Raw genomic sequence first — 13,306 nt, 5'->3', positions numbered from 1 at the left:
AGGCGGATGCAGGCGGATTAGGATTATCAGCAAATTCAAACCCAAGAGAGAGAAGCTCAACAAATGCAGGTAGAGGCACTAAAGGCCTTAATTAAGCACCCTGACAGCAGTTGTCACCCACAACAGGAAGGTTAAAGGAAGCAGAGGAAGTGTTGAAAGTGGTCAAACTTGTTACTTCTCTCCTCAAATCATCAAATCCAACCTAGTTATATTCCACCCACTGGGGCAGAAATGCTAGTTGCTTCTGCTTATGGCATTCCCAGACCTTCATTGTTGTTGCTTTTTTGTTGTTGTTGTTTTTTTTGTTGTTTTTTTGAAAGCCATTTCATCAGCCTGAAATGCACTGACTTCCACAGATTGCCTTCCGGGCCTCAAAAGACATGAGTTGAGTAACACTGGTCCAACGTACAATAACGATTTTATTTTTGAAAAAACTTAAAAGAGAGGAAGAGAACGCAAACTAAAGGAAGTCATCTGCTAACGGTCAAAATCCTTCAGTTTGCTTTCTCTTTCTTTTCTATTTGATACCCCAATTTTACTTTCCTGGGGAAAGATTGGACTCAGTGTACATTAGCAGTCCCCTAATAAATTAGTTGTGGTGTAAAGGTGAGTCTGAGGTGGGTTGAACTAAACACTTTGGTATAATTTGTAAGAGTTGAAAGTGGAATCAGAGAATCTCCACTTTTTCAGTTTTTTTTTTTGGAATCAAAGTTTAGTCACTCAGCCCAATTATTTCAAGCCATACAGACCTCAACTGCTCTGGGAGTTTAAAAAAACAAAAACAAAAAACAAAAAACACTAATATAATGGTCCCCCTGTCACTGAGCTCCTAGATAGTCAGTAGCGCCTTTCCCACGACTATGACAGAACCTGTGTAACATCTCTACATTTTGTAATAGAGAACACCAAGGGAATACTAACAGAAATATCACTATCACTACATCTTAAGGACGTTCTACGACACTGTGGTGGCATCTGCTATCTCTAATGCTATGATCTGCTAGAGTGGTGGAATGGCAGAGAGGGAAAGGGGAAAATTAAAAAACTGGTCAAGACAGGCAGCAGGTCAAGACATCGAGCAGGTTTGGGAGGACAGGATGTTGTCTAAGCTAACATCCATCATGCACAACACCTCCCACCCCTTCTATAAGACTGCACGAGCACTGAGCAGCTCGTTCAGCAGGAGACTTTTACACCCACAGTGTAGGAAAGAGCGCTACCACAGGTCATTGCAGCTGTTAGAGTCTATAGCACAGTTTAACATGGTTATCCTACACATCACCTGTTTAATTGACATATCATATGTTTTTTAATTACTGCTACTCATTTGCAGCTTGTTTGTATGTCCACTGTATTTTCGCCATTTTTCCATTTTGTAGGCATAATGAGCTCTCCATCATGCAGCCCTTCAGAGATGTCAGCATTCATAGAGGAACCTTGTTTATGAAAAGCTTGAATTTGAGCTTTTACAGTAAACAGCCAGCAGGAGGCAAAACCACACCACACTGCACACTATATTATATTATAGATTACTATTATTGTACGGTCCACCTTACAATATAAAGCACCTTGAGGCGACTGTTGTTGTGATTTGGCGCTATATAAATAAAATTGATTTGAATTTAATTGAACTGTATCTCTGAGATGCTGCTCAGCACTGTCTCAGATAAAAGATAAAATACTAACCAAACACAAAAACTTAAGATGAAGCAGCAAGGAAGCACAATCAGGAAAGAAGCTGTAATCAAATGTCTCATTAAAATCTTTGCTTGTTTTAATATTTTTACATTACTCATTTCTGTTTTTAAACTGATGGACTTTGTCCAATTTTTTCACTCATGTGTTTTTCATACAAAGCACACATTGACTTTTTTGTTGTTTTCATAATTCCCTTTTTAATTGTAATAGTTTTTAAGTAACAGTCGCCTCAAGGAATGTTAAATGATGTATGGTAAAGACCCTGCAATCACACAGGTCTCAACATATAGTTATTAAAGTCTTTCAGTATTCAATCCCTGTTTTTATTAATGAAGGTGTTACTTAAATAACAAATCATTTTGCTCCAATATTAAAAAATGTAACATCCTGTCAATCACATGGACCACTGAGGTATCAAAGACTCTAAACGTGACAGTAAGCCAACTTTCCAAGGAAGATACTTTTCATACTACCATAACCATAAGCTTTGCTCTTTTGCACATCGACTATTTATTTCAGTGCAAACATAATAACACAGCTGCCAGGAACAGCAAAAAATGCAAAGAACAGTGATATAATCAAAGTAAACACTGAGATTGATCGTTGATACCACATGCTGACAGAAAAATAGAACATACTCAAAATTAACTGAAACACGGAGTCTTAAAAACAGCAGTAAACATTTCCTACAACCATGCATTGTAGAGATTTTTATGGGGTACTTGTACACTCAACTTAAATAAAGGATGTGACACCTTGACCAGTATAAAGAATTTCCCAACAGTAACCATGCGCTATCACTGAGTACTGCAGAGGTATGGTTTTGAGTGGTGGAAGTATGTGACCTTTAATATATTCGCAAGTTGCAAGGTAACAAAACCACACAAAGTATTACCACATTTGATACAGTGTAAACAAACAAACTATTATACTGTCACGTTATTACACTGTCACATTAAGACTTACATTTTGATGCTCAGTTTACTCTTGAAATATATTTTTTTGATGAAAACTAACATTTAGTCTCAATAAATGGGTGAAATCTGGATAGTATTGAAGTATTGAAGCCTTTTGATTTTTAGCGGAGCTTGTTGTTGAGATATTTTTATTAAACAACTTGCTACAACACCCACAATAAACTTCAGCAGTTTGCCTAGCAACACAGCCATTGTGACTGATGTGGGTAAAATGTACTACTTGTCTTTTGATTACAGTAGCTAATGATCACTTTATGTATTCATGCGTGGCTTTCATAAGGGGGCCTCTTGCCCAGGAAATATCAGCAAACTTCCACAGGAAGTGGTCTAAAGCAGAATGTCGCAGCAGGTGCTTTCTGCTTTCAGTCAGAAATACAATATCACTCTTTGAAATGTAATTATTTACACATTTCAGTTAAAAATGTAGCATTACTAGCATTCAGTTAAGATCACTGATTTTTGTGCTAAACATATAATTCCCGGTAATATAAAGGTAAATATGGCAAACCATTGCTTTAAACAACTGAAACTCGTGGTCTTGTGGTTTCTTTCTGTGATGATGAATAGATTAATATAGCATCGTGCTGCTCACATTGTACGAGATGCTGAGGAAGATGCACGCTGCCAGGTGGCCGCTTCTTTTTACCCTGTGCCTCACGTGTGTGTCTTCAAATGGTAAGTTTTAAAAAATATATATCTATAGATAGATAGATAGAAGTCGGCTAATGAAAAGTTAATGAAAAATTTAATGTATTTAGACAGTGATTTTGTAACATTCCGATTTTACTCATATTGATAGAAAAAGGCATATCACTGAATATATTTTCTAATAAAATAATTTTGTCAATATTAAGGAAACATAAACTGTAAATGACACAAGAAAGGTTAGTTGAATGCCATATACAGATCACACAAGTTCAGTGAAAAAGTGAAGCACTGTCAGTCTTCATGCACTTTTTTGTGGTCTTCATTTGGTTTTTATCTTCATCTTAATCTGGTCTTCACAGTCAGTATACTTTCAAAAAAGTCTAAACTTGTGTGACATGAATGTACACAATGAGAGTAAGTAAGAATAAGATGTTTCTAATTAAATATAATAATCAAGTGATTTAAATGGTAAATGGACTCATTCTTATGTAGCGCTTTGCTACTCTCCTGGAGCACTCAAAGCGTGTTATATGCGCTTTATTTAGGAAGAGTGAAGGTGTGAATTCAGCCTACAGGCATGCAGTGATTAAAATGTTTGTATGATGAACTCCAGCCAGACTGCACAAAAGAGCACAGAGGGGAACCATCTATGCCTCGTTTTGGGTGACAGTGATCTAAATGAATCTGTACTAATTGATGGAAGTGTGAGCTCTGAAGTAGGCAGAGGGAAATTGAAAAATAATCAGATAAATAAAAAGACTGACAAACTGCTTAAAAGACGGAATAATTATTCTCTCAGCAGGATCATGATCCAAGGTGTGAGAGCTACCTTTTGATAGAATATTTTCTCACCTAATGTCTCACTTTTCAAATCAATACTGTATACTTTCACGTTTTGGTGTCTAATACAGAGAAATGCATATTCACTCACCGGTCACCTCTTTAGATATATTATTTTTATATTGCGTTGAATCCGGGATTTGCCTTCAGAGCTGCTGTAATGATTTGTGTCATAGATTCAACTCGTTGCTGTAAGGGTTTCCCAGATATTTCAGTCCGTATTGATATGATAGTATCACACAGTTGCTGCAGATTCATCACATCCATGATGTGAATCTCCTGTTCGACCATATCCCAAAAATGCTCTAGAATAAGATCCGGTGACTACTTGACTACAGTGATTCTGTTGGAAGTAGCCATCAAATGATGGTACATAGTGGTCATAAAGGCACACTGTGGACATGGTCAGCAACAATACTCAGGTAGGCATTTATGCCATATTCTGACCCTAGCATCCAAATGTTGTGGCTGATATCAAGATTTATGAAACGTTTTTCCATTTTGCGTTCGTCCAATTTTGGTGACCCTGTGTGACTTTTGGCCTCAGTTTCCCATTCTTAGCTGACAAAGTGTCCCACAGTGGGGTGTGGCCCACAGGAAATGGTTGTGTGGAAAAATCACAATATATCAGCATTTTGTTCTGAAATACTCAGAACAGCTCCTCTGACACCAACAACAATGTCACATTCAAAGTCACTTACATCACCTTTATACTCTATTTTGATACTCGGTTTGAAAATCAAGAGGTTGTTTTGAACATGTCCGCTTGTCTAAATGCATGAAGCTGCTGTTATGTCACTGGGTGATATTTGCATTAATGAAAGGCTGAATTTTACCTAACGTACTGGTCAGTGTGGGCATTTCCTTATCAGTATTGTTTTGTGCAACTATTTGTGGTCAGCCTAAATTTTTGTGTGTATGCAGAAACTAAATGAGTTGGGTTTTTTTTTTTTTTTCATTTCTAGTATCTTTATCCAATATATTACATATGACCCATCAGATAAGAAAAAACTTCCCCTTCATGCACTATATTGTTTTTATGTGTTTGTTTATTGTTGTACAAGTATAACATATCTTCTATAATATTCTAGAATATTTATAATATAATATTATCTTCTTTAATATTTATAAGCTTTTAGATTTTTTTTTTGTCGTCAGCTCTCTTCAGCTAATCTTATCGTCATTGTAAACATTGTTCGCTTTTAACTGAAATTTTTATTTTGCTGTGGTAAGACCTATTAAAAAATGTCTGTTCTCATTCCCTATATAAGCTTTTTTCAAATATCGGTCTTTCAGAGAAGACAGCAAGTACACAAAATTATGATGATAATTGATTTGATGTTACTTTGTTTCACGCTTTGTAGTTTTTGTATCAACAGATCCTTTGCCGCTTCAGTTTTTAACTACTTTTGGTGTAACTGTACATTGGCATAAGATATGGTTACTCTGTTGAAACATTTAAAATTGCTTAAATCATTTTAACATATTTACTAAAGATCATAAATTTTTACACTAACGTAGTACCACAGGCCAGTTTTGATCAATGTGTAAGGGTTGTATAATATAGTTGTAGTTATTGTGATGACTTTTTGGTCATTTGAATATGAAATAACTAAACTTGATTATATTTCATTTTTTCCTTTAAGATGAAAAATCTTGTGGGGATTCAGAAGAAGACTTCTGTGAGAGGATCATTGTGAGAGTTTCACTTGGCTCATCTAAGCTCCTACCATGTAACCTTCGACCAAACAGCTCCAAGTGGGTGACATGGAGCCACGCTGCCTCAAAGCAGGCAGAGATGGTCCAGCTTTCATCTCAAGGGCATGTTAAGTTCCTGGACCCCAGAAATGGCCGAGTCAAAGTCTTTTCAAACCAGCAAAGAGACGGAAACTACTCCATCAGAATTGATGAGCTTGAAAAATCTGACCTAGGGTGTTATCGCTGTGGATGGCAGTGTGTTCAAGTCATGGAAAGTAGTAAGTGGAGTTTTATTTTAAGCTATGTTAAATATTCAATACTAAACAGCAGCCTGTAGAGTTTCTTCCTTTCCAGGGTCACAAACCTCAAGACCCATTACACGAGAAGGGACAAATGATTAAGCGACTGTTTCCTGTGACACATATTTTGTAAAACCACAACTTTTCATGCAGGTGCAAGTACCGCCGACATGTGGCCAGTCATTTACATCTGTATTGGTGTGGCTGCACTCCTTCTGATGGTTGTTGTCAGCTTCTACATCTACTGGAAATGCATAGGTGAGAACCTGACATGTCAGACACAAAGCTGAAACTGGGTGGTTTAGTAATACAGTTTGCTTCTGTTTCAGTTTGCAGTAAAAACAAAACACAGGACAGTGCCGAGATTCCCACCATTGCAGGTACAGAGTCTATGCCATACATTCATATCTGTGTTACATCCTTTGTTTGTAATTTTTTTCACTTGTTACCATATTTTACGAACACTAAAAAACTAAAAGGGAATTTAAATTGGGATTACAAAGATATGTATATATAATATATATACTAGAATAACATTGCTGTTTCACTGGAAAAAGGTAACAGACGCAGGCCGGTTTGTTGTTTCCTACATGCAGCTCAGTGTTTAACATGCTAACCTGCAGTAACTACCTGCTGGCTTCATATTTAGCAGACAAAATTTGTAAAAATTTGCCAAGACATGGAATAGCTGTCTTCCCAAAAATCTCTGAATAGACCCTTAAGTTGCTCTGACAAATGTGCCACTGCAGATCCCAGTGCTCCACCTATGCCAACAATCAATGTACCAGTGGGTGTACATGTGCGTGTACAACAGGCAGCAGTAGCCTACGGTAATAATCTCGTCTACGGTGAGTTTACTCATCTTTTCTTCCCTCCTTACTTGCTAAAATACAATCAAGTAACTGTCTCCCACCTGAGAAATAATGATGAGTATGTTTTAAACAAATCTTTTTTTGAACAACAGAAAATGATAACCTGCGCCCAGCAAGTGCAGAACCCCCCAGAAATCACTATGACTCACGTGGAGCTGTGCAGTATCTGGACAGCATTCAGCCTCAACAGCCCGGTCACAGCAGCGGTGGGATTTATCCAAACGTGGATCAGTTTCACTTTGAAAGGGTGGAAAGTCAGAGAACCAGACAGAGATTTAATTTAGGTGCTTGGAAAAAGTCACTTTACTTACTGCATTACTGGTGACTTCTAAATAACAGTGTGAAGTAACTGTCTTCTCTTACCCCATTAGAGCTTTTCAGCAGATTACGGCAAGCAAGTCTCAGCCGGCATTATTACGGTAATCTTTAATTATATTTACATTTAAATTATTTTATTATTATGAGTTCAGTTCTGTCCAATTTTGATTCATCCATTTTATTTCACAGTTAACCAACGCGATCTCCGCAAGCAACACGCCACGTCAAAGCAGGCGGAGAATCAAAAGAGAGGTAGTTTGAGTTGATGATAAATGAGGAGAATGTCTGACAATAAACACAAAAAACTGATTCCTTTATTAACTCACATTTCTTTTCCAGTTGGCCGCGAGAGGAAGAAAAACAAAGACAGTGAGTGTTGACTTCATCTGTGGGCATGTTACTAATCAAATAATACTGTGCACTGAACTGCTGTTTGTTCCTTTTTAGACTGTGAATACAATAACCCGATTTACAACACGAGCTCAGACCAGCTCAACCGGCTGTAGAGAATGAAGGACAGAGATTTAAACTCCTTCCACAGTGAGGATTACTGATTTGTTTATTTTATTTCTTTGAAGTGATTTGTGTCTTATTGTATTTGTTTGTAGTACCACCGCACTTACTTCACTCCCTGTACTGTTCTTGTTTCTGAACTGTTGATGTTTGCATGCTCTTTTACTAAAGTTCATCATTTATGGATCTTCACATATAATATATTTGCAATCTAAATGTACACACATTCAGAGATGTGTGTTACTTAAACTTAATAAAAGAACCTGTATGTACTAAATTTGGTTTGACTTTTATCACTGTATGTTAAAGCAATTCTACGGTGCTTTCACTGTCAGCGCTTGTGCCTTCTGTCATAGTAACAATGAGATTGCATTGATCTGAATCCCAACTTTTCATTATGTCACCAAGAATTGCTGCATCATTGTGAAAACTATTGCTAACTAAATAAAAGAGTGGCAGATCGTAGTGTTCTTTGCAAACACACACACAATCACACAAATGTTACTGCTGAGTTCCAACCAAATGCCTGATCCTCTAAATCTTCCCAAAAACCGATTCTGTTCATCAGGACGTAGCATTACGCAGCAGTAGAAACACTACTACTCTATGTCTCTCATCCAAGTGACCGGACATGCCCTTTGTTTCAATTTTAACAGCACACTTATGAAATTTGATGTAGGTCTCTTATGTGGTTACGGTGCTATTACAATCACAAACTGAAAACTAGGTTTGTGCTAGTTTTTGTCACCAGGACCACATTTTTCCATGATGTCAGCCTGTTAAACTTACAGGTTCAGTGCAAAGACACTTTAGAACGTCATATGTCAAATAGTACTGAATAAATCCCACTCCTATTTCCATAGGTAACAGAGATATAATATACAGCGTAACACAGCTGAACAACAACACCTACAAATCGTAATTTCAGGAGATACTGTCGCAAGCTAGAACGTTTGTGGAAGGCTTCCAAGCTTGAGGTTTATAAGTTACACCTTAAATAATCTATCCTCTTGCTAAATGACATGTGGAAAAATGCCAGAACAGAGTATTTTTCACACCTCATAGCTTCAAAAAAGAAAGATCCTAAATTCTTGTTTAAAACAATTAAGAGTATTGTTTCTCCTGATGCTCCTTGTGCACCAGTTCACTCAACATCCGAATGCAATGAGTTTATGAACTATTTCAGAAATAAGGTCATTGCCATCAGGTCTAATATCTCTCCATCATCTTCTCAATATCAAACTTTTAACTTGCTCTCCTCTGATACTTGGTCCTCTTTTACTCCTGTTACATTACAAGACATCAGAGGCCTGCTTTGTCATATAAAACAGACTTCAAGCCCCCTTGATGTCCTTCCATCTTCATTTTTCACTAGTGTGTTTGATTCAATTGGCCCCTGTATTGTGGAAATGATAAATACTTCTCTTCATACTGGCTCAGTCCCCAGCTTCTTTAAACAAGCTATTGTTGAGCCAATATTAAAGAAACCCCAGCTGGATCCATCTCTTCCTAACAGTTATTGGCCAATATCCAAATTGCCTTTTATATCGAAAATTTTAGAAAAAGTAGTACTAGAACAACTTAACTATTTCCTGGATAAAAATGCTGTTATGGACACTTTCCAGTCTGGTTTTCGTAAATTGCATTCCACTGAAACGGCCTTACTTAGAGTATCTAGTGATATCTTGATGGCAGCAGACTCTGGAGAATATACAGTGCTGGTCCTGTTGGATCTCAGCTCTGCTTTTGACACTGTAGATCACAGTATCATGATAAACAGACTCGAGAACTTGTTTGGGATTACTGGTGTTGTTTTAAAATGGTTTATATCATATCTGTCTGAGAGATCTTTTACTGTTTGCATGAATCATGTCACATCAGAATCAACAGTTTTGCCGTGTGGGGTACCTCAGGGATCTGTCCTGGGTCCAATTCTCTTTTTACTTTATGTATTTCCCCTAGGCCAAATTATTAAGCGCTATAAATATATCTCCTATCATCTCTATGCTGACGACATCCAACTATACTGTTCCTTCAAAATGTCTGAGTTTTATAAATTGTCTAATTTAAGTAATTGCCTGACAGAAATCAACAAATGGTTATATGACAATTTTCTCCAACTAAACTCTGATAAAACAGAAACTCTAATTATTGCTCCAGACCACATGGTCCCAGAAATTAGACAGCATATCAGCTTCTTAGACCCTTATGTAAAATCAAGCCTTAGAAATCTCGGTGTCATATTTGACAGCTCGATGTCGCTCGAGCAGCATTCTAAGCAGCTGGTCCGAAACTGTTTTTATCATTTACGGAATATTTCTAAACTCAGACTAATGGTATCAAAGCTTGAACTTGAGATGATTATTCATGCTTTTATTTCTTCTCGTTTAGACTATTGTAATGACCTTTTTACTTGTTTTAACAAATCAGCCTTAAATCGTCTTCAGACTGTGCAGAATGCTGCAGCACGTCTCTTAACAGGCACCAAGAGAAGATCGCATATCACTCCAGTCTTGGCCTCCCTTCACTGGTTGCCTGTAAATTTTAGGTTTCATTTTAAAATTTTAGTTCTAACCTTTAGGGCCCTACATGGTCAGGCTCCTCAATATTTATCTGACCTGCTGAAACCACATACATCTTCTCAGGCTTTAAGGTCATTAGATCAGAGACTGCTGGTGGTACCGCGCACTCGTTTTAAAACTCGTGGTGATCGGGCCTTTCAGACTGTGGCACCACGGTTGTGGAATTCTCTCCCACTGTCTCTTCGCTGCACGGACTCCATTGATTCTTTTAAGAAACAGCTGAAGACATTTTTATTTAGAAAAGCATTTGATTAATTTCTTCTTATGCTGTTTTTATAGTTTTATTGTTTTACATTGTTTTATTTACTGTTATATTGTTTTTATATTCCCATTTCCTGTGTTGTAAAGCACTTTGTGATTTTTATCTGTGAAAAGCGCTATATAAATAAATTTTACTTACTTACTACTTACTTACAGCCACAACTCATCTAAGTTGAAAAACGAATTAATATAGTTGACACCTGGTTAATATACGAGCTCAATTCAATTTTATTCTTATGGCACCAAATCAAAACAACAGTAACCTAAAGCATTTGATTTCAAATGTAAATTATTATTCCCAGATACATTCTTCAGTTGGCAGCCATATGCAGTATTAATGCTGCGTACCACACTCATATGCCGGCAGATAGAGAAATGCTTTAAGAGGAGCAGGAGCATAAGCAAGAGAGCAAGAAAAGCATTGTAGAAAACCATGCATATGAATTCATGAGCAAGTTGGTCTTGGCAAAACATCATCCACGTGACTTGATGGCAAAAACGAAAGCCAACACATCACAATCTGAGCAATGCAAAACAGTTGACATGATGAAGCTAGCTGCTGCTTAAAAGAAGAGGGTAATGATGAAAAAACAGAATGGCAGCTGACCACACCTTCTTTATTTCTGTTAGAGAAACCATAGACAAAACATTTTTACAAAGCCCATAAGAGAATTTCTCTTCCAAACCCAGGAAGCACGTAAGCACTTTCTTAGTTGGGGGGTAATGGATATTCAGTGGCAGCGTCCTTACATGACCCAACACAATGTTATTAAGTAAAGCCAGATCACAAAACCAGCAGGTGATAAATTTCACATAGTTTGTACCAATAGCACAGGTCGCACGGGTGATCACACTTGCTCTCAGTTTCACAGATCTGCCTTGGTGTGAAAAAGGATTTTGCAACCCAACACGGCAGAACTTAGTTTGTGAAATGGTCTCAGCACTTTCTGTAACTTATGATTTAATGGTTCGGTTTGGTTTTGCAGTCACCTGACACATATGAGAGGTTCTAAAATTAAGTGAGATCAAAAATACTTCTGAATATAGCTGCAACTCTTACCATGATTGATCAAGGGACATCCTCAGCACTTTAGTGGGTGCAACCACCTGAACCAATCTTTAATTTTTGTTTCATGCTTTACATATAAGGATTCTGATGACAAAACTGGGACGAAGATTTCTCCTTAATCAGAAGAAAGTAAAGGCCCAGGAGAAACAGAGACGTGACCATCAGCATCTGTGTTGCTCTTACTTAACGTTCTCATCTCAAGTTGAATTTTATTTCCAACCACAACAACAGTAGTTCCTTCTACTGCTCAAAAGTTAACCTAATTTCACTAGATGCAGACGCAACAACAGCAGCCATAACCAGGAAACAAAAGCACTAACCCCAAAGGCACAAAATGACAAAAAACAAAACCGGCCCAAAACAGCCAGAGCTCAATAACCCATATAACAACAACAACTCCCCACAGCACAGCCCTGTTCCTCTGCCTAACCCTAATCTAACTGAACCTCACGCTTAGTTTTCAGGTGCTACTTAAGTTGGGTACTTAAGCATTTAAAACCACAAAACTGGTCAAATATAAATGGCAAAAAACTGTTGTATCCTTGAATGTGTCTCCAAGGCAACCTAACATTACACTATCAAGACCTCGCAATGAAGTCAAAAGGGAATTCCCTCTTACACCTAACAGCAATTTTTTTACAAACCAAGTACAAGCCTTAGCTCAAAACCAGGAAAATTCCCTGCAGAAGAGAGCTTACTGAGCAAACATGCAGCAGAACAAATCACATTCTGTTCTTCACTACAGCTGCTTCAGTTACCTCAGAACTAGAGCCCAACCGATGATCTGCTAATATATCGGTACCTGCATTTGCAGTGGCTGATAAATTAAATTGTAAGCATTTTATAAAGAAGAGCTGGACAGGCATCCTTGAAACATGAGTGTTAATTTTGTTTTGATGTTTGTCCACCAGAGGGCAACAGGGATCTGTATCTCCACCAACGACATCCAGCTGAACCAAGGAGAGTTGAGCAGAGCACAAACTAGTAATCCATGACTTGTTGTGACAGTAAAAACAAATACATTTTTAACAGTACTGTCATATTAATGATGATAAATAACTACACACAAAAATTATGGAAACCTGTCTGTATTTTGTGTGTTTGAAGGAAAAAAGTATTGGCCGGTGTTGATTTTTTTAAAAATCACAAAAAAATTGTATCAGTCAGGCTCGGCTTATAAAATCCTGCCTACTGCTCATCAGTCTTCCAAAGAGCTGGATTGTTCTCTTATCCCAAAACAAATCTGCACAAAAACACACACTATCAGCAAACAATGACTGATCAACCATTGCAGTTATAGAAGTTAACTTATTCCATCCTTCGTCTAGTCTACAGTGCATTTGTCACAGACTCTAACACAAGAGAAGATGGTAACTTAGACAATAAAATTCATTCACAAAAACATAATGACATGAAGAAAACCAATGTTTGTCAGTACATTAGTAGTACAGTAGTATATGCGCGAATGAGTATATGCACGCAGAGTGTGCAATGTGTAACAAAGACAACAACAAAAAATCCAAGATATCTG

At 37.4% G+C, this 13,306-nt stretch overlaps 1 protein-coding gene across 1 annotated transcript; it reads left to right on the top strand.

Annotated features, from left to right (window-relative positions):
* The first annotated feature begins 3,277 nt into the window (after window positions 1-3,277).
* LOC146373930 (uncharacterized) lies at window positions 3,278-10,829 on the top strand. Its single transcript, XM_084950867.1, has 10 exons — window positions 3,278-3,350; window positions 5,810-6,139; window positions 6,314-6,418; window positions 6,490-6,540; window positions 6,910-7,008; window positions 7,125-7,316; window positions 7,404-7,451; window positions 7,540-7,602; window positions 7,690-7,719; window positions 7,798-10,829. Exons 1-10 carry the CDS (start codon window positions 3,278-3,280, stop codon window positions 7,854-7,856), a joined length of 1,050 nt encoding a protein of 349 aa, XP_084806993.1. The 3' UTR covers window positions 7,857-10,829.
* The last annotated feature ends 2,477 nt before the right edge of the window (window positions 10,830-13,306 follow it).

The sequence above is a fragment of the Perissodus microlepis genome, chromosome 14 (assembly GCF_051167445.1).
Source record: "Perissodus microlepis isolate ML-2025 ecotype Zambia chromosome 14, ASM5116744v1, whole genome shotgun sequence".
NCBI classification, from domain to species: Eukaryota; Metazoa; Chordata; class Actinopteri; order Cichliformes; family Cichlidae; genus Perissodus; species Perissodus microlepis.
The sequence above is the reverse complement of the archived record's forward strand: the minus strand, read 5'-3'. Positions and strand labels throughout refer to the sequence as shown.

Bases quoted from the DNA above. Each gene is read 5' to 3' on its own strand.
- LOC146373930 (XM_084950867.1), top strand. From the start codon at position 3,278: ATGCTGAGGAAGATGCACGCTGCCAGGTGGCCGCTTCTTTTTACCCTG. The intron at 3,351-5,809 runs GTAAGTTTTAAA...TTTTCCTTTAAG, and splicing joins CACGTGTGTGTCTTCAAATG to ATGAAAAATCTTGTGGGGAT. The intron at 6,140-6,313 runs GTAAGTGGAGTT...CTTTTCATGCAG, and splicing joins TGTTCAAGTCATGGAAAGTA to GTGCAAGTACCGCCGACATG.